This window comes from Xenopus tropicalis, chromosome 1 (genome assembly GCF_000004195.4).
Source record: "Xenopus tropicalis strain Nigerian chromosome 1, UCB_Xtro_10.0, whole genome shotgun sequence".
Classification (NCBI taxonomy): Eukaryota; Metazoa; Chordata; class Amphibia; order Anura; family Pipidae; genus Xenopus; species Xenopus tropicalis.
Window position 1 is genome coordinate 107,826,233 of NC_030677.2, and position 24,943 is coordinate 107,851,175.

General features: G+C 36.8%; 1 protein-coding gene across 2 annotated transcripts; it reads right to left on the reverse strand.

Moving 5' to 3' along the window:
* Window positions 1-550: 550 nt before the first annotated feature.
* Window positions 551-23,099, reverse strand: smc2 (structural maintenance of chromosomes 2). Of its 2 annotated transcripts, none has more exons than XM_002936692.5 (25): window positions 22,881-23,099; window positions 21,788-21,966; window positions 21,300-21,449; window positions 20,758-20,880; window positions 19,669-19,707; window positions 18,985-19,095; window positions 18,689-18,733; window positions 17,693-17,926; window positions 16,820-16,969; window positions 15,927-16,160; window positions 14,400-14,559; window positions 13,505-13,622; window positions 12,128-12,266; window positions 10,930-11,049; window positions 10,370-10,574; window positions 8,965-9,100; window positions 8,029-8,153; window positions 7,504-7,697; window positions 6,975-7,118; window positions 5,350-5,544; window positions 4,077-4,277; window positions 3,414-3,530; window positions 2,667-2,827; window positions 2,392-2,539; window positions 551-1,219 (listed from the first exon to the last, which is right to left on the reverse strand). In XM_002936692.5, exons 2-25 carry the CDS (start codon window positions 21,953-21,955, stop codon window positions 1,028-1,030), a joined length of 3,609 nt encoding a protein of 1,202 aa, XP_002936738.3. In that variant the 5' UTR covers window positions 21,956-21,966; window positions 22,881-23,099; the 3' UTR covers window positions 551-1,027. The 2 variants fall into 2 exon arrangements, with proteins under 2 accessions (XP_002936738.3, XP_012808988.2); XM_012953534.3 differs by lacking the exon at window positions 22,881-23,099 and adding an exon at window positions 22,820-22,838.
* Between the last annotated feature and the right edge of the window lie 1,844 nt (window positions 23,100-24,943).

Sequence of the window (24,943 nt, forward strand, 5' to 3'; positions counted from 1 at the left end):
AAGTGATCCTGTCTCCTTGAGGTTTCTGTAGTTCACCACTCTCTCTCCGACAGGCAATTAGAACACAATAAATCATTTATACAGCCCTTTCATGTCTTGCACCTTCTAAGGTGATCACCCAATGGAGTCAGACCACACCTATTATATATTCTGCACTGTAAACCTATAACCCAAGGGCTTAAGCTAATTTCTCTTGGGGTGCTTTTCATCAGGTTTCATTGGATCCGATTTACTTGAAAAAATTACAGAGGTTAAAAAATGCCTGTCTCCAAGCAATCTGTGGCTATCAGAGGATGAATAGTTCAACTAGAAGGCAATCCAACACAATTAAGACAAAAAATTATACAAAAATGAGAAAAGCACTGCTTAGGTGAAAACTGGAAAAGCTACAATTTGTGTTACTTGCCAACCCCAGCAGAAGAAGCGGCTATTTAAAGGGATACACATACATGCTGCTTCTTCCTATACAAGTCAGTGGTCTATTTTCCTAATGCTGCAATTTGTCTGTAATTTTGCAAGGCTTTAAGAAAATTTCAATAAACAATGCAGCTCATTGGGAAAAAGTTTATTTATAAAAATGTATAATTTGAAATCAGAAATCTCTGGGAAGTAAGAAAGCACACAATGACAGTACACACAGTATATACAGTTGTACTGTACATTCATAGCAACATAAACACTTGTGTTTGTAGTAAGTTTTTCTGAGCGCCTACATGGCATATATATTGTGCTTCTGCATACAATAAGCCAGCTAGTGAAGAGATATATATATATATATATATATATATATATATATATCACATTGAAAGAACACAAACATATTTATATAAATATACACAAGACAAATATTTCAGGTGTAATCTGGCCTCTTCCTAGATGTAATGAAAAGCAAAGAGAGGTGAAAATAAGTAAGTAGCTAAAATGCAGCAGAAATACCAAGATCTAACGTAACATCAAGAAAAGCATAGGCAATAATATTCCACATTTCCTTTTCTGGAATATGAATGTCTCTTATAGAAGAATTTAATCAGTTATCAATGTCCATGCGATTCCTTCTTTCCTTTGCTTTGCTCTTGTCGGATCTCTGCTGCCCAGCAGAACTGCTACCATTCTGATTCTGGGCAAATCTAGCCACTGTTGAGACCCCATCAACAAACTTTGTCTTGAAGAGGACGTTGGCGTTGTTAAACATACCGTCTTTCAGTGACACCACAATGAACTGAGAATGGATGAAAAGGTGTTAAAATGAAGACAAATAAACATGTAAACCCTAAAAGGTACATTTATTTTTAGGTGTGATAGTAACTTGAGCAATTAAAGGGAAAAATGTACCACCCCCCCCCCATTTTGACATGAGCTCATACAGTTGGGCTTTTGTAGAGAGGTGTACAAAGACTAACCTAACTTCTAGTTATAAATATAAATGTACTGAACACATTTACATTTATATCTGGAAATTCAGATTTTCATGTGTTTAGGCACATTTTTACATCAATCCAACTAAATGAGCTTATATCAAAATGGGGGGGGGGGGTATATTTTCCCTTTAAGCATTGCACACACAGTTGGTGATGATGTCCCTCTTTTCAAGTTGTGTGTGTTGTGGTCTCCCTTTAAGGTGATTTCAGCAAGAGCTTATTAATCCTACCAATCAGCTCCCTCAGTTTGTGTGACTGAATATGGGCATGCCATTACCCTAAACCAGATTGCCTCAAACAATGAGAAACAAGGCTGGCACTAGAAAAACTGGATCAAATAACAAAAAGTGGTGCAGTGTTTGTTTTATTCAAAGGAAAAACATCTCAAAGCCCTTCACATCTCTTCAGTTTCCAAAGTTGCGCGACTTCAGAAACCAAAGCGATGTGAAGGGCTTTCCACTGGCGACTTCTGTTGTTGCCTGTGGAAACTCTTTTCAGAGCAGTTACTCACTCACTATATCAGCAATCTATCGCGGGCAAGTAAGTCGCTCTGTGGGTGCTTACCCTAAGGGTGAAGACACACAGAATTACTTAGTAGCAGCTAAACACCAGAATATACCCTGCCATAGACAATACTGAGAATTGCCTTATAAGTAAATGATCAGCATTGTCTATTTTCGTAGCCTTGAAAAGGCTACAAAAAGCTCTGTCTGTGTCTCTTCACCCTAAAAGGTGGACAACAGGTGACCACAGATTCCCCCCCAAAGGATTACTATGGTGAACAGCTTATCTGCATGCTTTGTTGGTGGAATTATAAACTTATAATGAACATTAAACTTATAGGAAAAGCATCTCTTGATGCCCTATTACACACTATCTTGTACTCCAGTGCACTGTAGGTTTAAGTAAAAGCATACTAAACAGTCCTGTGACTAAGCTCAGTTTACATTAATAGCTGCCCCTGCTCCCTTACCTGAGAGTGCCGGAAGTGAGTGCGAAGCATCTGTCCAATGTTCTGCGTGTGAGAAAGATCCAGGGCAGCATCAACTTCATCTAAGATGTAGATTGGGGCAGGTTTGAAAAGTAACATTGCCAGAATGAGCGACAATGCCACCAATGAGCTGAAATGAGAATATCAATAAATTGTAGTGAAACCAAGAATATAAAGATTTGTGAAAATCACTACAAGGCCTTACATAAAGCTTAAAGATAAAATGCTTGCTTTAGGTACTATATATGAATAGGTACCGTTGTCCTCCGCTCAGTTCTGTGAGATTTTCTTTCCATGTGTTGCCCAGAGCAACCTTAAACTCTAGCCCATCCAGCACACTCTGCCCTTCCGGAGGTGCCAACATAGCATTGGCCCCAGGTAACAGGGTTGAGAAGATAGATCCAAAGTCCTTATTCACCTAAAATGGATAGAGAGTGTGTATGAGCAATCATAAACTATAATTAAATGACTTTAGGAGCTGTAAGCTTTCCCTCTAACCAACATTTATGCAAAAGACAGAAGGGTTTATTTATGAGTTGCACAGTTGAAGAAAACTGCAGAAAAACCCCACTCATTCAAGGTACTTGTGTGAACATGGGCTCCTTGCACCTTCATATGGTTGCGCTTGTAGCCACTGCCTTCCCCCTGCCACTTTTTTCCAAACCAAATGCTGTTTTGGCTCAGGGGAACCTTGAAGCTACTGCCACCTCCAACCCAGAAGGTAGCTCCAGGGTTTCACAGCACCCTGTGTCAATAGGTGTGGGCCACTTGTGCACTCATGATGCAACCAGCATTTCAGCACAATTGCATCAAAGTGTGAGCACAATTGTGTTCTGTCAATTTCATCTAAAAGTGCACTTTGCACATAAATGACACCTTATAGGAGAGAAAAGCCATTTGTAAAAGATGATGGGGGCAAATATGGGTAACCACTTTATTCAGGTCCTTCATAGCCTAGTGTACTGTAACAAAAAGATGAGCCCATCAATGCCAATGCAACCCACCTTTTGCCATGCAATATTCAGTGCCTCGTTTTTCTTCTGATCGAGTTCTTCGATAGTGGTCAAAATTTTTGATTTGTCATTTTCTACAATTCGCTTTTTTTTCATCAAATCATTGTACTAAAAATAACACAAATATTCAGTTATTTGATTCTGCAGGTTTGTTAGGTTTTATGGCAGTGAATTAAGTAAAATACTTTCTTCAAGAACTGAGAGTGCCATTATGTATATCTGTCACGTGCATGGCTGATTTTTTTTTTTTTTTTTTTTTTTTTTTTTAAGAACTGTAAGAACTGGTGGTTACTGAGTGTTGCTTACTTATGTTTGCCTTAATGTTTAAATGTAATAGTGTCAGTCACACACTTATTTGCCTAAACTTTCTGTACTGCTACGATGTGTGGCCTGTAACACTGACTCCTCTACTAATTATACAGAGAAAGATAAAATCATTAAACATGTTTTCTCACAGTTAACTAACTAAAAAATTGTTTTTTTTATATATATTTTAGGATTAGTGGAGCACGAAATTGATCAGTAAAACTAAAATAAAGTGTAAAGAATGCTGGGGAATTTGATTCTAATTTGAATTTCAACTTGATCACCTGCAAAATTCACATAGCAACCTTTCAAACATTGCCCATTGATTAGCAAGGAACGGACACTCACCCTCTCCTCTGCCTGGGTGAGCATGTTCATTGCTCTCATGTTGACATTTCTACCAAGTTTCTCTTTTTTCTCTTGCAGTTTCTGCAGTCTCTGCCCTGCTTCCTTGGGATTGTTGGTTTTGAAATCATAAGCAGTGTTTGCTTGTCCAAAAAGATGTTTCTCTGAAGCAATCCACTCATAATCATTTAACATTTTTGCAACCTAATGGTTGTAGAGGAAGACGTTAATCAGTATATATAGCAGTGACCACTAAAGAAATTGCATGTGCATTTATATAGAGAATTATGTAACCCTTTTTAAAAAAAACAAGATTATTATAAGTATGTATGTATGTATGTATATCTTTATTAACATGGTGCTACTTATGTACGCAGTGCTGTACAGGAGAACAAACATAGGTCATTACATCAATAAATACATCACCTCTGGTCTCTATTATTTAAAGTGTGCAAGATCACTGTAGTACATTTTTATACTGGTCCTAATTGGAGGACTGTGATTGGTCTTAGCACCTATCTTATATTATCATCTCTGTATGGGCTATCCTTACTACCCCCAGAGTGCCCTCCATTTAGTTTGAGTTTTAGAGACTTGCAATGTTCAGGGGTATAGTTTACCCTTTAACTTTGTTGGACTTTGTACTATTACAAACATCCATGGTCAGTTACACACAGAACTAACACATTGTACAGTTATATGTTACCATTATAATAGAAAATATGATAATGCACAATATTTAATTTCTGATGGACTGCCAGAATATTAAGCAGTACATTGGTGTCAGTGCTCCGTTCTTGCATGTATCAAGGTAGTTTTTTGAATTATTAGGTTAGATGAAGGTGCAAAACAGTCCCCATATACAGTTCCCATATACTACAGCAGTTCCAGCAGCGATGTAATCTATCAACCAAAGATCAATCTACCATATGTAACACACTGTTTGCAGAATATTTTGTAAAAAACACAAAAACACTATATAAGTGTAAACCCATATGAGTTTTACTATATATAGAATTCCTATAATGAGGTATATTTCTGTGACCTATTTTTGTGTTTGTTTCAAGAACATTCAACGTCAAAATCATAAACTCTTACAATTAGACAGACCTCTGACAACTTTAAGAATGGGAAAGCTGCTGGCACCACCAGTTAGAAAGGGGACAAGATATTGGTAAAATATGAGCCAGATTATGGAGCTTTACCTTGGGACAGTATAGATATAGATAAGTATGAGTATAATCATTCGTTTTTTTTGTTTTTTTTTATAAATTACCTTTGCAGCAGCATCTGCACTGTCTTTCTTATGTTTGCTGATATTATGTTCCAGCTCCTTGATTTTCAGCTGTAAATCATTATTATTCTCTCGGAGCTTTCCTGCTTCTGCTGATTTGGTCTTAATTTCCTTGTCATGCCCCATAATGATTTCTTTTTGCTTAGCCAGTTCTTCTTGGGCTTTCTTTACAGATTCCTACGAGCACAAAGGGATTAGAATTTAACAGCATAACCCTACTGTGCACAACTATAAGCACCAATAAACATGGGAAATGACTAATCTAGGAAAAAGCAGGATACAAATACATACAACTGAGCACAATTAACTCATAACGTTCAGTCGTCATATTATTGATGGACAGACATTTCAAATACACAGTTTATACAATATGTCCATTAGCTCTGTAAAGTGATGGATATATTCATATATATGAGAGGAACGTGTTAACATCACTAACACAAGTGTTCTGTACTTGTTTTAACACTAACCCCGAAGCCTCTCCTAACAACCCCACAGTCAGTGTTACTGTGCACAGAATCAGATCTTTTAGTCATGCTGAGCTGAGAGCCCTGCAAGCCTTGTGTAGGGATTATTGCAAACTGCAACCATACTTAGACCTACAGGAAGACCACTGCAACAATATACAAGTGTCCGAGATCTCTTGGGCACAATTTGTGCAAAATGAAGGGCTTATCAGTGCTGATATATTATTAATTGCTACATGTCTCAAAAATCAGTCTTCCAGTTTTAAATACATCTTAGTTAAGTCACTGGAGAAGAATCTCTACTCAAGAATAGGTAGGACAAATATATTTCATAGCAATGGGAAATAGCAGACCAAGTGTATTCTGAAGCTCATAGGTAAGACGTACTGTATTAATGTTAGGAAGGATACTGTATAAAGAAAGTATTGGGTTCATAATAATAGAACTTATAGTTTCAATTAAATTATAGTAGTCAGAAAGGTTCTCACCCCCCTAAAGACCAACTGCACATTATCTCAGAATCAGTCCACATAATGCCAAAAGTTTTTAAAAGGCAATCTAGCCATTTAAAGGAACAGTAACACCAAAAAATTAAAGTGTATAAAAGTAATAACAATATAATGTACTGTTGCCCTGCATTGCTACAACTGGTATGTTTGCCTCAGAAAGACTACTATAGTTTATATAAGTAAGCTGCTGTGTAGCCATGGGGGCAGCCATTCAAAGGAGAAAGGGCACATGTTACTTAGCAGATAACAGATAAACCCCCATTATATGGGGCTTATCTACTAGTTATCTGCTATGTAACCTGTGCCTTTTATCCTTTTTCCAGCTTGAATGGCTGCCCCCATGGCTACACAGCAGCTTATTTATATAGTAGCTTTTCTGTAGCAAAAACACCAGTTTTTTGCAGAGCAACAGCACATTATATTTTAATTACTTTAAAACACTTAAATTCTTTGATGTTACTGTTCCTTTAATTTGTTCTGTAGAGCAACAGCATACATTTTGTTCATGATCACTTGGAACTTCGTTTGCTTCCTATTGAGAATGCCACAGAATTAAAACTCCTCCCACCAAACAAAACAGGATTACATAGATCACAGAAGTCTTGGCCTGCTTTTCTTCTAATCAACTAACCTTATTTTTGGCAACTTCAGATGCCATGTTGTCAGCTTGTTCCTGGTAGGCTTTCATTGCTTCATCCACAACTTCTATCTGCTGTTTGTAGGTTGTCTGCTCTCTCTTCAGTTCCTCAAGCTCCAATACAAATGCATCCACTTCCTAAAATAGATATACCTTGAGTTTTCCCAACACTTAAAACTGCCATCACATTATTATCACAACAAAAATCTTGCTATCAACAATATTCCCACAAAAATATCTATATAAAGGCACAGAAAGAGTGTGTCTGCATTACGTTCAGGAAATATGCCTGTATTTTACTTTAAAGAATTACGGTCATGTAATTAGTTAATATAGCTTCTCTCCTTCAATCATTTTGAAATTTCACATGGGGCCTAGCCATATTCTTTATTTCCCAGGGTGCCACAGCCATGTGACCTGTACTATGATAAACTCCAGTCAAACTTTACTGCTGAGTAGCAAGTTGGAGCGATATCACCCCCTGCCTTTACATGCAAAAGTACATTATGAAAATTACATGTACCTGTTGCTTCTCTTTCATCTTCTTGTTAGAGGCATCTGCCTTCTTTTTGGCTCCATCCAGCTTCTGCTGTGCTTCTTTAAGTTCTCGTTCCCGTTCAGCTTCTGCATTCTTCATTTTGTGCTCCAGGACCTTGAACTTCTCCTCTGCTTTCATTTGTACCTCTTTTGTTTTCTTAAGGGTTTCTTCACTTCCCTCTGTCACAGAAATGGCATATTTTTATCCCTACCCTATTCAAGCCTGTAACAGTTTCACCCTTTCCTTTCCAGTGTTCAATGCTTAACATGCAAAATGTTTTTTTCCCCCCCAATACCAATTTAAAGGTTAAATGTGCCAATTGCTAGAGTTCAGCAGCATCTGGAGAGCCTCAACAATATTATACTACCATGTATTTAGATGGCACCAGATGACGACTCACCATTGCCAGTACAATATCTATTTAAAATGATGGAATGGTTCTAACTACTAATGGCCACTACAGAAGCCATTTTCAAAACTTCATAAATGAAATAAGTTCAAGACACTCACCTATGGTTTGCTTCAGGGTATCCAGTTCTTCTTGCTGCTTGTGGTAAGAACTTTGCTGTAATTTAGTTTGAAGCAGATCTGCTTCTTCTGATTTCATTTCCCATTGTTGTTTTAGTTGACGATACCTATTAATACAATCTCTATTTAACTCGAAGAAGGCATAACAAATGTTAAACATTTTTACTTCTCAGTTTTATTTTAGTAGTAAGAGCTAAATAGATATCTCATTATTATTATTTGAAAACATCAATCTTGCCTATGCCTACATTGGTCAATGGTTGTCTATAACAACCTTTATCATCTTCCACCATAACCCTCCTACAATGCATGGTGACTTTAGGCTGAACAATAATGTAGCAATATAATGGCAAGATTTGCATTTATTTTCAGATCTGCTCAACCATTATTATATGTATGTACTCCTCTGGAGACAATTATTTTTGGCCTCCTCGACTTTGTTTCCTTTCTAACCCCCTTATCAGAAGCAAATAGGTATGGCCCAGTTGTAGTATGTCATCAGTGGTGGTGCTGACTAGCATATTATAGCGCTTCAAAGGGGAACTTAATGCCCCAAACAAACTGTTTAAATGAGTAAACTTCAGCACATACATGCTTGCTGCCCCTTGTACCAGTTAATGAAAAGGACCCTTGCTTTTCCACCTGAGGACAGAAGTTTCTGAATGTTTAAAAGAAAGTATACCCTTAAAAGTGTCATCTAATTTATTTTCCTAGAAAAACAAGTGCATTCTGTCCATGATAATGTATTTTCATCATGTTTTTGACCTTATAAACATGAGCTGCCACAATCTCATTCATATACTGTAATGTAATTGCAAAAAAATGCATATATTACAAAGGATGGACCAATATCAGGATTAGTTATCATTGATATTTTAATTCTGTACATTACTAAGGTGTAACAAAAATTGCACCTGCCTTTCAACTGTATTCTTCAGACTCATCAGTTCTTTCTCAACTTCTTGCAACTGAGTCTCTTTAGCTCTCAGTTCTTCCTGAACATGTTTTAGCTCTTGAAGTTTGGCTAGCACTGATGCATTCTGGGATCGGGCACCTGGAAAAAAAACATTGCCATAGATTTTCACTGCTACAGAAAGCTAATCTTTCCTCACGTACATATCCATGACTTACAGATAAAAGCCACCAGAGGGTTTGACATTTTGGTTAGTGTTTTAATTTCCCCACAAGAAGAGATTATGTAAAATATCAGTACTGGCCAATATTGCCAGAGCAATAAAATAACCTCAACTGTGAATTTACAGGGTAAAATCCACCTCGTGAGCACAGCGACAAACACATAAAATATGGAGCAGATAACACAATATTATGCCTTTGTTTTTCCTTATCACCCAGCTTATTATTGCTGATTCAAATAAGAACCACTCCATATGCCTATATAGAAGACTAAAATTCTGTGATTAAAAGCAGATAAAATTCATGCATTATGTTTTTAAAGGTGTGTGTAAATTAAATAAAATTATATATAAAGTGTCCCTAAAATATGTTTATTTTATGTCCAGAACATTAACCATGCATATTTTCATTTACAACCCTTCAGCTTATCTCTGATGCAACATGTTCCACAACCGCCATAAAGGTGTAATCCACACATGTATTTTTACTTTAAGTTTACTACGACTACAATCCAGAAGTCAGTGACATTAAGAGCAAAATACATTCCTGTTTTTGACAAAAGCCCGTTCATTCCACAGACAAAAGGGAAACTATGTCACACTGAAACTATTTCCCAGCATCACTTATGGTGACAATGTAATGGAACTGCTGCCTCACCTTGTACCATTGTGAAGTGATAGATTCTGGGGCTTGAAGTCCTGCTTTCCATAATGTGTATTGCAGATTCTATGGAAAGCGGACTCAAATCGCTCTCTCTCATCACTTCACAAAGGAATAAGGTAAGGGAGGGCTTGCATTACACGTCAGCCAAAGTTGTGGGAAGCTGGTCTCTTTAAACCAGTGGTCCCCAACGAGTTGTTCGTGAGCAACATGTTGCTCACCAACCCCTTGGATGTTGCTCCCAGTGGCCTCTAACTAGGTGCCCATTTTTTGAATTTCTGGTTATGAGGCAAGATTTGGTTGCATAAAAACCCAGTGTAAAGCCAAACCAAGTCTTTTATAGGCCACCAGTCCACATAGGGGCTACCAAATAGCCAATTATAATAATAGCTCTTATTTGCACCCCCAGAAATTTTTCCATGCTTGTGTTGCTCCCAAACTCTTTCCATTTGAATGTGGCTCACGGGTATAAAAGATTGGGGATCCTTGCTTTAAACCCACAATACTATTAAATTAAAACTGTATTTACCTCCACTTAGAGTCCCTTGGGGATCAAATGTATCTCCACCAAGAGTGACAGTTTTGGTCATAATCTTTCTGTCAAATGTCACTTTTTTGGCATTGTCCATTGTATCACATACAAGTGTGGTTCCAAAGACATACTCCATAGCTTTCTGCAGTTCTGATTCATAGCCAACTAAAGAGAGGGCCAAATGAACATTGTCTGCACCGACCTAGAGAACAGGTAAAACAAACTTCATTAACAAATGTGTGCATGTTCTGCTTGACTTATTGTGATACAAGTCCAAGTAACCACAGCAGTTAATCTGTATATTTGTTACGTGATTTTATTGGCTCAAAAAGGTAGAAAGGTCTAGCTTTTTGAGCCAATAAAATCCCATTGTGCTGTGGTTACTTGGACTTGTATTATTTGAAAGACCTTGGGTGGGTAGGTTCAATATACTGCATAGCACCTGACCCTACAGGAATTTTTACAAAGGTTGAGCGCCTCAGAATTGTGTGGAATGACTTATAGTGATAGACAAACTGAAGTGGGTTATTAAAGAGATGCATGGCTATGAAACTTACCAGATTTTTGGCCACATTAACAGTATCCTTGCCTAGACATCGAGCTGAAATTTTATTTAGTGGAATTATAGTAAATCTTCGTTTCAGCTCTCCCTTCTCCAACAATTTCTTACCCGTAACCTAAAATGCAGGGCAAAAGAGCTTTTAATTAATTATTTTTCTCAAGATATCATAGAACTATAAACTCTCTCTTCTACTGCGGTCATTTTTCTACTTAATTCATAATCTGATTTATAATATATTAACAAAAGCATCAGGACACCTGACTTCAAAATATATTCCAGAAACAAAGGAAAGGCTATTAACATGTAGTCCGTTCCCTTTGCTGCTATAAATCCCTTTGTGCTTCTCAGGTTTTTCACCAGATGTTGGAAAATTGTTAGTAGTTAATTCCTTCGATTTATCCACAGCATTAATAATGATGGGCATTTGTGTTGGCCAATCAGGTCTGTCCTGTAGCTGTTGTTCCAATTCATGCTACAATTAGGTTGTGTCAGGTCTCTGTTCAGGTCAATTGAGTTCTCCCTCTCTCTTCTCAGAAAGTCAATTGTGACTAGACCTCAGTTTGTGCATGGTGGGCATTATTATGCTGAAACAGGAAAGGGCCTTGCCAAAAACAGCTGCCACATTTTACAAGGTTGTATGCTGTAGGGTTACCAGCCAGCCTAAATCTAATGCATTAAAATTACCCAACATTTATAGGCATTATGAATTCAGGCAGCCTAGTGTTATCAAGGCATCAAACAGCAATTAGGCTGCCTGCTTGATAACAGTCTGAAACTCCACAGTGGGTGTACCAAATGTGCAGTTTTAGAAGGGTGTCCTGATACTTTTGCCACTATAGCCAAATATTTTGGCCATTTAGTGTATTAACAGGTATTGGATCAGTTAGCTGGAAACCTGTTATCCAGAAAGCTCCAAATTACAGAAAGGCCATTTCCCATAGACTCTATTATAAGCAAATAATTCACATTTTTAAAAATTTCTTTTTTTCTCTGTAATAAAACAGTACCTTGTATTTGATTCCAACTAGGGTATAATTAATCCTTATTGGAGGCCAAACAACCCTACTGGGTTAAATTAATGCTTACATTATTTCTTAGAAGACTTAATGTATGGAGATCCAAATTATGGAAAGACCCCTTATCTGGAAAACCCCAGGTCCCATGCCTTTATTACATATCCTGCCCAGCCTTACCTCAGTGTCAACCACAACATTGTAGAGCCGTCCTCCAGCAACAACTTCTAAGGCAGTTGCTGTCGAGACATCTTTCACAGAAATCAAAGAGGCAACAAGACCCTTTACACGGCTTGAATCCCAGTTCTTTTCTGGATCCCTTTAAAGGTCATAGTAACAATAAATCAATATTTAAGAAAGAAAAAAAAAAAAACCATATAAACACCACCCAAACAATATTCAGTAATGTCTCCTTTCACATTATAAATGGTATCATTTTGGTATACAAACCAAAATTTCACCAAGTTTAAGTTGATATTTCATAAATCAGTTTTAGCTAATCTGGATTTTCTTATCTATATATATTGAAAAGGTTAAGCATTAAAACTTAGACCTCTTTTGTATAATTGCCAGTATAAATGTCTCCCTGGGTAAATAAACACCGGCACCCAACAATATTTGTCCACCTAAAGGTGGCCACACACGTGGCGATTTGCGATCTTTCGTGCGACCATCGGTCGCACAAAAGATCGTACAATCGGCCACAAACCGTTCAGCGCTGAAACGGCAGATAAGGAGGTAGAAAAAATAGGATTTCTACCTCCTTCTGCCGATTCAGCAGGCAGATTTTGGTCAGGCGCCTGATCAAAATCTTTTAACTGGCCCGATCGGCGAGTCGACCGATATCAGCAGGTTCCTGCGATATCGGTCGACTCGCCAACTTGCCATACACGCACCGAATATCGGACGAAACGATGTTTCGTACGATATTATCGGTGCATGTATGGCCAGCTTAAGACAGCACTAATAGTTTTATCTGCTTCTGTGCTGCTCTTTCTGTTAAGGTTAGATTGGACAGTGTCAAGTTTCCAACTGCATTGACCTGTATAGGCCAGTGGCTGCAATTTAAAGAAAACTAATGGAATAACAGCTCTTGTGAGGCCAAAGCTTTATTTCAAATTGCTTTATGATCATTATGCGTGTGGTTGAACAGAGATTTTGCGGTGTTTTTCAGAGCAAGTTAATCTTTTGTATCAGTCCAAAGTGAAGCTTACAATCTAATTTATCAATAATCATCACATAACTCATGCACACAAAAGACAATATGATCACTTCATAATCAGGAGCCAATTTACCCAAACATATGCTCTGGGATTGAGTAAAGAAACCAGAGCATTCCCACTGAAGTATAGGAAGAACACACACTTCTATGCAGAGGTGCCTTGGGCAGGATTGCGTCTTAAAATTATTTCTTTTCATGGAAATTTAGCGGCATTCTACTCTGCCAAAGCAGTTTTAACACAGCAACATGACTAACATGGGAACACAGATGTACCTTAATCATACTTTCATATTCAGTAAGGAGTTTTTTTTTATCTTATACACCCAGTAACTTACTTGTATTCAAACTGAAGGTTAGGGAAACGTGCCATAAGAGACTCATAAGCTTCCCTAAGTCGATTTACATCTCGTGAGAGACCCCTACGTTTTTCTAAAAGCTGCTCCTCTCTTCCATCTATGAAAAGATCAGCAGAATTATACCAAAATGTATAATATAGCCTCAAGAAAAAACAGCAACTGTTAACAATGGGACGACCTTTTATGTTTTTTTGTATTGTGTATTATAATCCCTTCGGAACATAATGTAATGTTTACTGTCTTCACTCGCTTCTATACATGTATACATCTTTAAATGTATATATACTGGACTTAGTTTATATAGCTACATAAATGCAACCCCAAAATATATTCCTTTTTTAAAAATGTATTTCTGTCCCATTTGTACATACTACGTAATTAGGGTTATCATTTAATTATGTTAATGCTGTTAATGTGCACAGAATGGCACACACACACAAGAAAAATAAGCTATTGCACTTGTAAGGTCAGCCACCCCCACAGCTTATGGGCATTAAAATAAAAAGGCTGTACTTGAATCACAGCTCAGGTTGATCCCTAGTTATGCTTCAAGAAGCCAGAGGTATAAAGGTGTCCATACACGGGCCAATTCCAGCTGCCGATATCAGTCCCCTAGACAGATTCGGCAGCTTACCGGCCCGTGTATGGGCACAAACGATGGGCCTGTCTGACATCTGGCAGATCTCGATAGGGCAGGTTTAAAAATTAGTCGGATCGGGGGCCGCATCGTTGCTTAAAAAAAAGCATATGGGCACTGTTTCAGCCTTTTTACAAATACAAGTTGTGTTGGAAAAGGGGTCAAGGAGCAATTTTTCACATTAAAAATTAGACACTGAAAAAGTGGCATTTTGTCATAGGGCAAAAACACACAGACCTTCATAATTAAGTTTTTTCATTTCCACTTCTAATTTCTCTTTGCTCTTCTTTACAGCTTCAAAGGCCTCATTATCTTTCTTGTAGCCACTGTCCATCTTTTTAACTTCTGCCTGTTTGGTCTTAAGTTCTTGCTGAGCATGCTTCAGCTTCATTTGAGCCTAAAAAAAGTGGAATAGCAATATAGCAGTGGTTTTCACCTTTAGTCAATGGGCTGCCAAAAAGTCTACACTTAGGAAACTCCCACAGGATCACTGTCAGGCACTTAGAATAACCCACACCATGGTAACAGAATATAAGAGAGCTGTTTGTTAAAAAACACCACAAGTTGCAGTCATAGATCTTAAAAAATGGAGAATAGCTGTGTTAATGAATTCTAACTAATGACAATACCAGCATTTCTTTACATGTTACATATATTTTATGTATAAATGGCAAGCACTGGTTTAATGTTATTTAATTTCTATGAAGGCACTGAATCCGTAATTCAGTCAGAATGCTAATAGCGCTTTAAAAGTTATTTGTAAACGTAACTGCTATTGACAGCAGCATTTGCTGAACTCCTGGTTGTTACTTTTTAAATAATGTTGCAACGGTCAGTCTCCTCCAGCAAGCAGGTCTGTCAATCTGCTGCCTTTTGTTACATTGTTTCAACAGTCAGAGCCACTAGGGCAGAGAATAGAAAAGGACAGGCAAAACACTGCTTTTAATAGCAGTTATATATACAAATAACTCAAAAATAATTACATATTTGTAATAAATGTATATTGCAAAGCTGCTTAGAATTTTGTTTTCTTTTATTAGGCAAAAATTATATTTTGCATTGCCTTGTCCTTTAAGAGTCATGTGACTTTGCAGTTGAATACCACAATTCTTTGTTTATGATTGGAACCTTTTTTATTTTCATATTTAGATCTAAAAAAATATTAGAGTTTGGATTCACTTTTGGATGAGATATTGGGCCACATCCAAAGAAAACAGTTTCAGTGTATTGCTAATGTTTACTTATAAATAACCATTTATTAAAAAAAAGGCTAGGCCAGAAAAAATCATTTTTTTTGCATCCAGCAAAATTTCCATGGAATTATTCTTGTTCCTTCTAAATAAACACAAGTAGTAAAAGAACCCAAGTTGAGACATATCTGATCAATTTTATAAGGGGAAACAAGCGGTTAAGACAGACAAAGAAAAGAAACAATTTAAACTTAAAGTCTGTAAAACAAATCTCAAGAACAAGTACTAAATCATAAATTGTTGCTGATAACGGCACTTTCACTTTTAAACACCCCAATTTCCCCCCTTGACAGTGTGCTTGCTGTCTAGTGTGATATTGCTAATTAGCAATACTTTGCAATTATTTATCAATAAGGACTTAAGGAAAATCAAGAAAGAAGCTAAACAAAAATTTGACCAGGACTGCATAAGAACCATAAACATTATAAACATATACACTTTGTTATGGTAGCATCATGTTCCTTTGTTTTATACAAAAAAGCCCATAAGTATAAGTAAGTGGAAAAAATCCTACCTGCTTAGCCTCTGTTTCAGCTTTACTTATCTCATTCTTGCAAGCCATCATTTGTCCAGCAAGCGTTGCCTCTTCACCATCTTCATTACTTGACAGGCCAGCAGACACCGCATTGAAATGCTGCTGGGCACCAGTCAGAGCCTCTGCATCTTTCTGACTTGTCTCTTGCAGAGAGCTCAGACTGTCTGTGATTTTCTTTACCTCCTTTTCTTTAGCAGTCAAAGCCTTGGCATCCTGTTAAAAACCATTAAGGATATTTCTTTGCATGCAATCAGTGTTCATTAAGCCCAGCCAATACTTCTATAATATTTAGATCAACTTAAAGAGGAACTCTCTCAAAAATGAAATTAAATACTCAATTTTTTGCAATAGATTCCCTTCAAGGTAGCATTTCAAGGCCAACAAAGAGCAAACTATCATTTTTTGCCACACAGATGTTGCTGCACTACAAATCCTAACATAATTCAACTTAAAATAAAGGGTAAACAATTAAAACGTTAAAAAAAAACAACTAAAACAAATGAGGGATTAAATCATGCTGAGAACCGAAGTTCCATAACACCAGGTAAATCAAAAGGGTTGAGGAAACATCCCCATATACGAATGCAAACAAGGAATTCTGGGAACTAATCCCAAAGAGCTCCAAAAAAAATCCCATTTAGCCTATAGGATAAATCCAATTTTTGGAATTAGTTTCCAGAATTCCTTGTGTTTATTTAACACCAGGTAGAAATTTCTAAAGGAAAATTCTCCACCAATAATTCCAGGTCAGCTGCCCAAAGAATAATAGTGTATACCCAGGTGCTTGTTTTTTGTTGCATAACCTCAATAATTAAATAGAACTATGTCTGCAGTTACCAGTTCCCCAAATCTAAGGAGACCTGATGGCTCACCTCCTCCATACTTTTGACTAGCTCTTTGCGTTTCTTCTCTTCAGCTTTCATGTTCTGCTTTTTAAGGTCCAATGCACTTTGAACTTTAGTGTCTGATCTCTGAGCCTCTGCTAGTGCTTCTTCCAGAGAACGCAGAGCCCCTCCAACTTCCTGCAATCAAAAAATTCCTTCTAAAATCACTGATGTACAGTAAATGAATACCTGCAAAATAATGGCTTGTTGAAATACTAAAATCAAGGGGAATAAAGTATGTAGCAACCTATATATAGTATAGATAGGTTCAGGACACATAATGGGAAATGATTCATAGGTTCATTTTGGCATGCCTTACTTTACATTTTTTAGAGTTGAACAAGTATTTAAAATACATACATTCATACAACCTTTATTAGGCTTTTTGAACATGTGTTTTGAGCACCAGAGTTTCTATTTTTCTGTCACAAGTCAGCCATCAAACTACCACAACTTACTGGGTATCTAGTCCCATTCAATTTAATTGGGATTAGCATGAAAATGCACACAAAAAAAATGATGCTCCAACAACAGCATCCACAAACGCCATTACCAATTACCTGAATAGTAAAAGTATTATATATTGTAAGCTTTATTTGGCCCTCTATGCCACCTGTACCTATCACTTATGTACATAATATACATTTTGATGTATACACGCATCTATTGCATAGCTCTGCTCAATATGTTGGTACTTCATAAAAATATATAATAATAGAGTCAATGGCAACAGCAGGTCTAGTTGTGGCATTTTGATCAAGAGAACATGCTTCAGTCAAATACCATAAGTACCAAAAGAGTTTGAGCAATCACATTAAAAGATGAATATTGACAAGCCGTGAAGAGAAAAAACAACCATACCTGATCTCTTAACTTTTCCAATTCTGCAATTTCTTTCCCCAATTCTTTCACTTTCCTCTCATTCTCTGCCATTGTGTCCTGAAGCTTCAAAATAGAGTCCTGCATTTCCTTTAACTCTTCCGCAGATCGAACTTTTGTTTCTTCAGCACAAACAAACTGATAGGCAATGTAAAGTCTGCTTAAGTGTTCAATCTCCCGCATGATCTTTTGGTATTCCAAATAGGAGGACCTTTCCTATGGAAGAAATATTGTCAACATCTTGTAGTCAGAGTTAAAATCGTTTGCCAGTCTAGTAATTGTCAAGCTACAACTTCCACATCATACTGGTGCTGGATCCAAATTGGAGTTCTGCAAAAAGTTCTGTACAGGTTTATCATCACTGGCCTAGACCTACTGAAAGAGCGGGATGCTCTGACCATGTAAAATGAAGCACCACACACAAAATTATAAAAGGAAAATAAAAAGATGGCATTAACATTTTCCTGCTGACTTAGGTTTAGTACAGGGTAACATCTATGCTGAATAATTCCTATGCCATTTTCTGTATAATTTATAAGTAATATAAGGTGTTTAATGCGGAGTCTAGATTTTCATCCCTTCACCAGGCTTGCAAGATCAAAGTTGGCTATTTGCATCTGTATTAAAAGAAAGGATCGTAATGAACAAAGGTTGAGTGCCCATTATAGGGAATGTCAGCTGAAAAAAGGTGGCAGAGAATATGCCCTGTTTCATAGGCTTTTTGAGGTCTATTGAAAGGGGAAGAGAGATTAAAAGGTGTGACCAGACAGTCAGAAGATAATTGAGTCTTTAGCAGAGGTTCTAACCACAAGCTTAGCTATAAGCATCTTCAGAGAAGCAATACATTCCCTTTGTAAGATTTCAACACATACAAGGGGGGGGGGGAAAGGTTATTGATACCTTAAAATTAAAAATGTGTTTTTATTTTTAGTACCGATTTTGTTTAAGTAAAGTGTCCATTCACAGCAGTTTTCTTACCTCTTTTAGTTTATGTATTGTTGGAGTAATTTCTTCCTCCAAAATCTGAAAATAAAAACAAAGAGAAAATTGCTTATTGTATGCTATTACTGTACATACATAGTAGTAAAGCTACATACTCCATAGATTGATTAACTAGGGAGAACTTTCTGACTTTCATTAAATTACCACTGTGGTTTACAAGCTAACACAGGTGGGAACATTTATATGTCGGGCATAGTCCTTAAGAAAGAAGTCAAAATATACATAACAGGTCTCCTTAAACAAAACAGAGAAGTCAAAACTCTATACATTACCGTCTGAATTTCTTTGAGCTTGGCTTCCTTTTTCTCAATAGTTTTTTGAGCAGCAATTTTCTTGCATTCATACATCCTTGTACCAGCTGCTTCTTCAATCATAGCTAGAATCTGTGCATCAGTTAAAATGAATTTGACATAATTAACAAGGGCTGACATCTACTAAAGGTAGTTGTTTTAGTACTAAAAAAAACACAGAATAAAATGCTAAAATTCACTAGGTATCCTAAAGTTAACATCTGAATGCATGTTGCTATCTACCCCATATTTATCAGTGGAAACACATGTATGTGTGTGCAATGGCTTACAGCACCGCTGTAAAAGAAAACAAAAACAACACACATTTGCCACACTACTGGCCAACATTACATATGCAACATCAATATGTTGGGAACTTATAAACACTGTAGCGGTTTATTTATTTGTACTGAACAAAATATAATCTGCAACCCTTCTGATAATGTTTAAGTGCAACTCAAAGCATCTCACCAACAGCACAAGACTGGAAGAGTAATGCTGGGAATTGCAGCTTCCCCTTATCTGGAGGGGGGCAGGATCTCCATTAGAGAATATTAAGAAGAGATGAATTGATATATTACAATTATATATTAGTCAATATTAACAACTGTGCAAGTATATCCACTGTAAAAATTAGTTTCACAATTTGCAACACAAAATCAGTACCTCAGGTGGCTTCATATTCAAGACTTTGGTTATTCGACCCTAGAGAAAAAAAATAGTGTAAAAATGTTGACAATATAAGCATTTTGTTTAGACAAAAGTGAAAAGATACAATTCAATAACAAAATGGTCGATACATAAAAACCACTATAACCATCTCTCAGCTATCTTGATTTAAAAGCATAAACAACTATAAATAAGCATGCATCCTATATCCTAACAAGCCATCAGAATAGCTCTTTATCAACTGCTTTGGATCTCTCTTAAATGGTAAGCTCCATAATATGGAAATGTCCCTTAAAGGGGTCCTGCCACCCTAAGAAATAATTACAAATTGTTTTCTATTGTGTTTGTCAAGCAAAATAAACTTCAATTACACTATATAAATTATTTTAAACTTATTTCCTTCACCACTGGAATTCATCATTGCAGAAAACAGGCAGGCTCCATTTTGTGGACACTGTTATTAAGGCAAGCTGTGCATCCTGCAAAAAATCTTGTTTCTGTGCCAGTATGGGGGGACCTGATACCTATATCCACGCACTGGTTACATAATTAGATGGTGAGGAGGAAGGGGGAATGTGAGGAGTGCAGTGACATCTGAAAGTGAAAGTAACTGTCTGCCTCACCCCTATGCCTAAGGCTTATATAATGGGTATAGATGTGTTAATAAAATTGACTTTGGATTTCATGTTTAATTTGAAAAGGACTTTTATTATACAGCTTTTTATGTCTGGTTGACAGGTCCACTTTAAAGCTAAGAAATATATTGTTATTTACACACTAATTACTCCTTATGCTTCTTTTACTGAGAAAAAAAAACTGAATGGAAAACCTTTTTTTTTTTTCACCCTTTCCATCTTACCCTACTTCACATGAGCACAAAAACATGGATTGTGCTGTACAGCCCTCTGTGGCATTCTTTGTGTTTTAGTATCCTGCCTCCCAGGAGGGAGATACAGACCCTTAATGGCTGGGCATCCCCAATAAATGAGAAAATAAAATTAGTTATTCTCCTTTTTCTCTTTACAAAATGGATTTATCATGGACATCATAATGTCTGCTATACAAAAGGCAACAAAAACAAATTACCTGCATGATGAGAAAATGAGGATTGTTTACATTGAGCCCAACTGAACAGAAAAGATCCTGAACACGAGTGTTATTGGCATTTACTCCATTGATAAGGTATTTATTCCTTCCACCAATGACAACCTTTAAAAGAAAGTTTTTTCATAACAGTGTCAGCATTCATTAACAGTACATAACATTGGCAGCAATGCAACTATATTTACAAGCAGATCAGTAACAAAGTAAATCTCCAGCCCCTATGATTTAAAACTGTAGTTCATACAGAAACATCTTAACTGCCTTTTGCTGTTGAACAAAAAGCTAAATAACAATAATGAAGCCCAACTGCAAACTGTCTCATATCACTCTCTACTTCATGCTAAATGTTTATTTAAAGGTGAACTACCCCTTTAAGTGAGAGAAAGGTCTTCTAGCATGCCAGAGGCCTACAGAGATAGCTTAAACAGCAAACAATGTAGTGCAAGGAATGATGAACTTATTACACTATTCAATATTGGTTCAAATACATTTATCAAAGAAAAGAGTTTAACACATATCTTTACCTGTCTTGTCACAGTAATTTCATCATGCGCCTCAAATCCCAGAGGACTCTGCTTTTTGTCATAATTATCAAAGGTAATAGAAACTGTGGCTTTGGTAATACCAGCCTGTCCATTTTTATACACTAGATCTTGCAGATTGGAAGCTCTCACCTAGAGGAAATAAACAATAAATCACTATCCTTTTATTAGTATACAGCAAAAAAATAAATAAAATAAACAAAACCCAAATAACACTATAGCCTAATGATGACAGTTTACCAAATACTACCAGCAACTATTACAGTAGAACCACCATTTTACATTTTTCAAGGGACCTGAAAAAAATGGTGTAAAATTTGGGAAAATGCATTATATATTGTTGGAACCTCAAAAAAGTGTAAAATGTGTAAAAGTGTAAAACTTAAAATCAGGGTATGTAAAATTAAGGTTTCACTGCATTATTATTGATCTTGCAACTTTCCCATTTTTCTATTAAAAATAATATATACCTGTGTCAGATTGGAAATGCCAAGAAGGAAACAAATGGAATCCAAAATATTAGACTTGCCACTGCCATTCAGCCCAGTGATAGCATTAAATAAAGGATCAAAGCCATTGATTTCGGTCCTCTGGGCATAGGATTTGAAGCCATCAATTATAATTGATTTGACATGCATCTTCTCAACTTCTGTTAAAAAGGAAAAAAAAAAAAAGAAGCATTGATCAGTAATGCACTTCAAATTATGATGAACTTATTTACTGATAGATTAAAGTTAAGGGGATAGTATCAATCTTATACCATATACCAAAAAATATTATATGAAAATGAACTAGTTCTCTTGACACCAAACATTTTTATGCCATTGTTGGTGCATGTTCCAGAATGTTTAGAACTGTTATCCCATCCATATCGGACCAAGACAAGCTCAAATATAAACCATGGACATGTTTTTTGACTAAAAAACATAAAAAAAATAATATAAAATTGTTCTTTTTATATTTGAATGCCTTACTTTATATAATCTTCTGTATCATTATGGATATTTCCAGCAACTTTGATGTATTTATGCAGAGGCTACTAAACTACAATGTCACAAATGATCAACAACAGAGCTTTTTTTTTCCAACCAACCAATATCATCTAAACAAATAATGTTTGGGGTACTAGTTTTACAAAATCCATACCTAGCCGGTGTGACATGCTGAACCTACCTACCTACCTACCTACTTTAGCATCTTAAGTTTCCTCCCAGACCTGACAGGACAGAAGTGGAGGAGTCTATAAGAGAGGAGGAGCTGCTGTATCAGTAAGGCCATATAGTAGAATGGCTAGGGCTACTGTAAGCAAGAAACTATAAAACAGCACTACATCATAGGCAAAATAGAATTCAATGTTACTTATTAAAAGGACAACAAAGAAACGGAATACTTCTCATTTACAGACATGTTTCTCTTTAGAAAAGGCAACACTATACAGATGCATTATAAGTGCTTCGTAGAAAGTGATAGCAATGGAATGAAATATGTACAATTATACACACACAACGCGTCTTATCACACACAAAACCCCGATGTGCCCATACTGTAACGATAGTCACTTACACACAGATATTACAGCAAATTCTTCAGCGCGTCTACTTCAAGGCAAGATGTTTTGGCGCCCTATACTACAAGCAGGCGTTGTGAATTCGAAACAGTCCGTCTAGCAGAACGCCTGATACCGCGGGGAAACATTTTTAGCTATGCATATTATACCTTATGTAGCAGTAAAATATGAAGTAGTAGAAGGCAGTCAAAATATAGATTAATGTTCGTTTCTATTAATTTGATTTCAATGCACATAGTTATCGTGATTATTTTCATCAGGCGTTACATTAGACATGCTGAAAAAGGTCCCTTGAGCGAGGACCCAAGGGGCGGGCAGATAATTTGAATCACAGTCGTCTCGCACATTATAGAGTGAAGCGAGTGTATCACGTGACATTGACAAGTCGTTCGCGGCCATGTTTAAAAAGGGCAGATTCCCAAAAGGCTTCAGATACTAGGCAAAGAAATGAATGTCCCTAATTTCTAGGGGAAATGTCTTATGTGTGAAAATCCCAGTTCTTGTAAATGTGCTTGTTTTTGCAAAACTGACAAAATACATAGAAACTTTGCAGGGATCTCATGGTGAGGAGGGGGTGCAATTATAAAACCATAAATGATCAAAAACGCTTATACAAGTTATAACAATATTAAAATAGAAATTATAATGTTATAAACAATTGTATAAAAAGAAACTGTAACTCAAAACCTGAAAAACTTTTCTAATAAAGAAAATTGTAATTTGACACAATTTACCAATATACATGATGCATTTTTAGTTGTTTTAAAGTGGTGGTTGACCTTTGGGTTAATTTTAGTAAGTTATAGTTAATCATAATTCTTATTTTTTAAATTTTTTTGCCTTTATCTTATAACTCCAGCTTTTAAATGGATGTCACTGACCCCAGCAGACAAAACAGCATTGATCTGTGAGGCTTCAATTTTATTGTTACTTTTTTTTACTTATCTTTCTATTTAGGCCCTCCTCTATTCATATTTATGTCTCTCATTCAAACTACTTCCTGGTTGCAAGGTTAAATGGGACCCTAGCAACCAGATAGCTGCTCAAATTCCAAACTCCTGAACAAAAAGCTAAATGATTTAGTGACCACAAATAATAAAAAATTAAGAGCAATTGCTTACTGTCTCAGAATAGCATCTCACATCATAATAAAAGTTAATTTAAAGGCAAGCAACCCCTTTAAGATTATTTGTAAAGACAATTTCTTTTGACAGAAGTATTTATTTTTTGTTTTCTTTTTTTCTAGTGTGATCTTGAAACAATGCAATTGTAGCCAGCTAATTTATAGACCTGTGAAGAGGCCTGCTAGGCTGGCTGACTTATGCTACATTATGCTACTCAGAACTACTGTAAAGTTGCTTAGAATTACATTATTCTGCTTTCCAATTGTAAACTGTAGTTACTGAAAACTGGTGCTTCTGCAGGCATTGATTGTGGTGCTATGATAGGCTGTTTGTTTAAGCAAGAAGTGACAGGCAGATGGGCAGGCCCAGATTTGTGGCGAGGCCACAAAGGCCCGGGCCTAGGATGGCACAATCTTAGGGGCGGCATGCCGCCCTGCTGCAGTGAAACGTTGAAGTTTTGCTCCTGTACTCCCGTTTTGCTCCGTATGGGAGTTTAACCATGTGCGAATGCGTGATCGCACGGTTGGGGGGGGGCTGGGTTGTGTTCACGCATGCACGATGGTGGGGGGCGCGGAATCGGGGCGGCCTTGGGGCGCCTGGTTTACAAATCCGGCACTGCAGATGGGTTACCATCTCCTTAAAGTTCAGACAGCACCATGCTGAAAATAGTGGAAAAAATTACTTTGCTTAAATGTGACGATTGTCAAGCACAACGCAAGTTGTCACCTTCACCATCTAATTTCCTGAGGGACATGTCTGGGTTTGGCAGATTCCAGGAGAGCACTACCTGCCTAATTGTGTAGTGTATTTTGTAGAGTAGCAATAATGGTCAAGGGCAGTTCTTCATGGTTTGGGATAAAGACAGTGTTTCCAGTGCACAGAAAAACAGTGATATTCCTGACAATGCAATGGTTTCTATTTTACAACAACAGTTT

What these genes read in the sequence shown, in the direction of transcription:
- smc2 (XM_002936692.5), bottom strand. Translation starts at nt 21,955, where the DNA reads ATGCATGTCAAATCAATTATAATTGATGGCTTCAAATCCTATGCCCAG. An exon ending in CCAAGGGACTCTAAGTGGAG is followed by an intron (nt 9,101 to 10,369) that starts GTAAATACAGTT and finishes TTTTTTTTCCAG; the next exon opens with GTGCCCGATCCCAGAATGCA. An exon ending in TACCCTGAAGCAAACCATAG is followed by an intron (nt 7,698 to 8,028) that starts GTGAGTGTCTTG and finishes TTTCTGTGACAG; the next exon opens with AGGGAAGTGAAGAAACCCTT.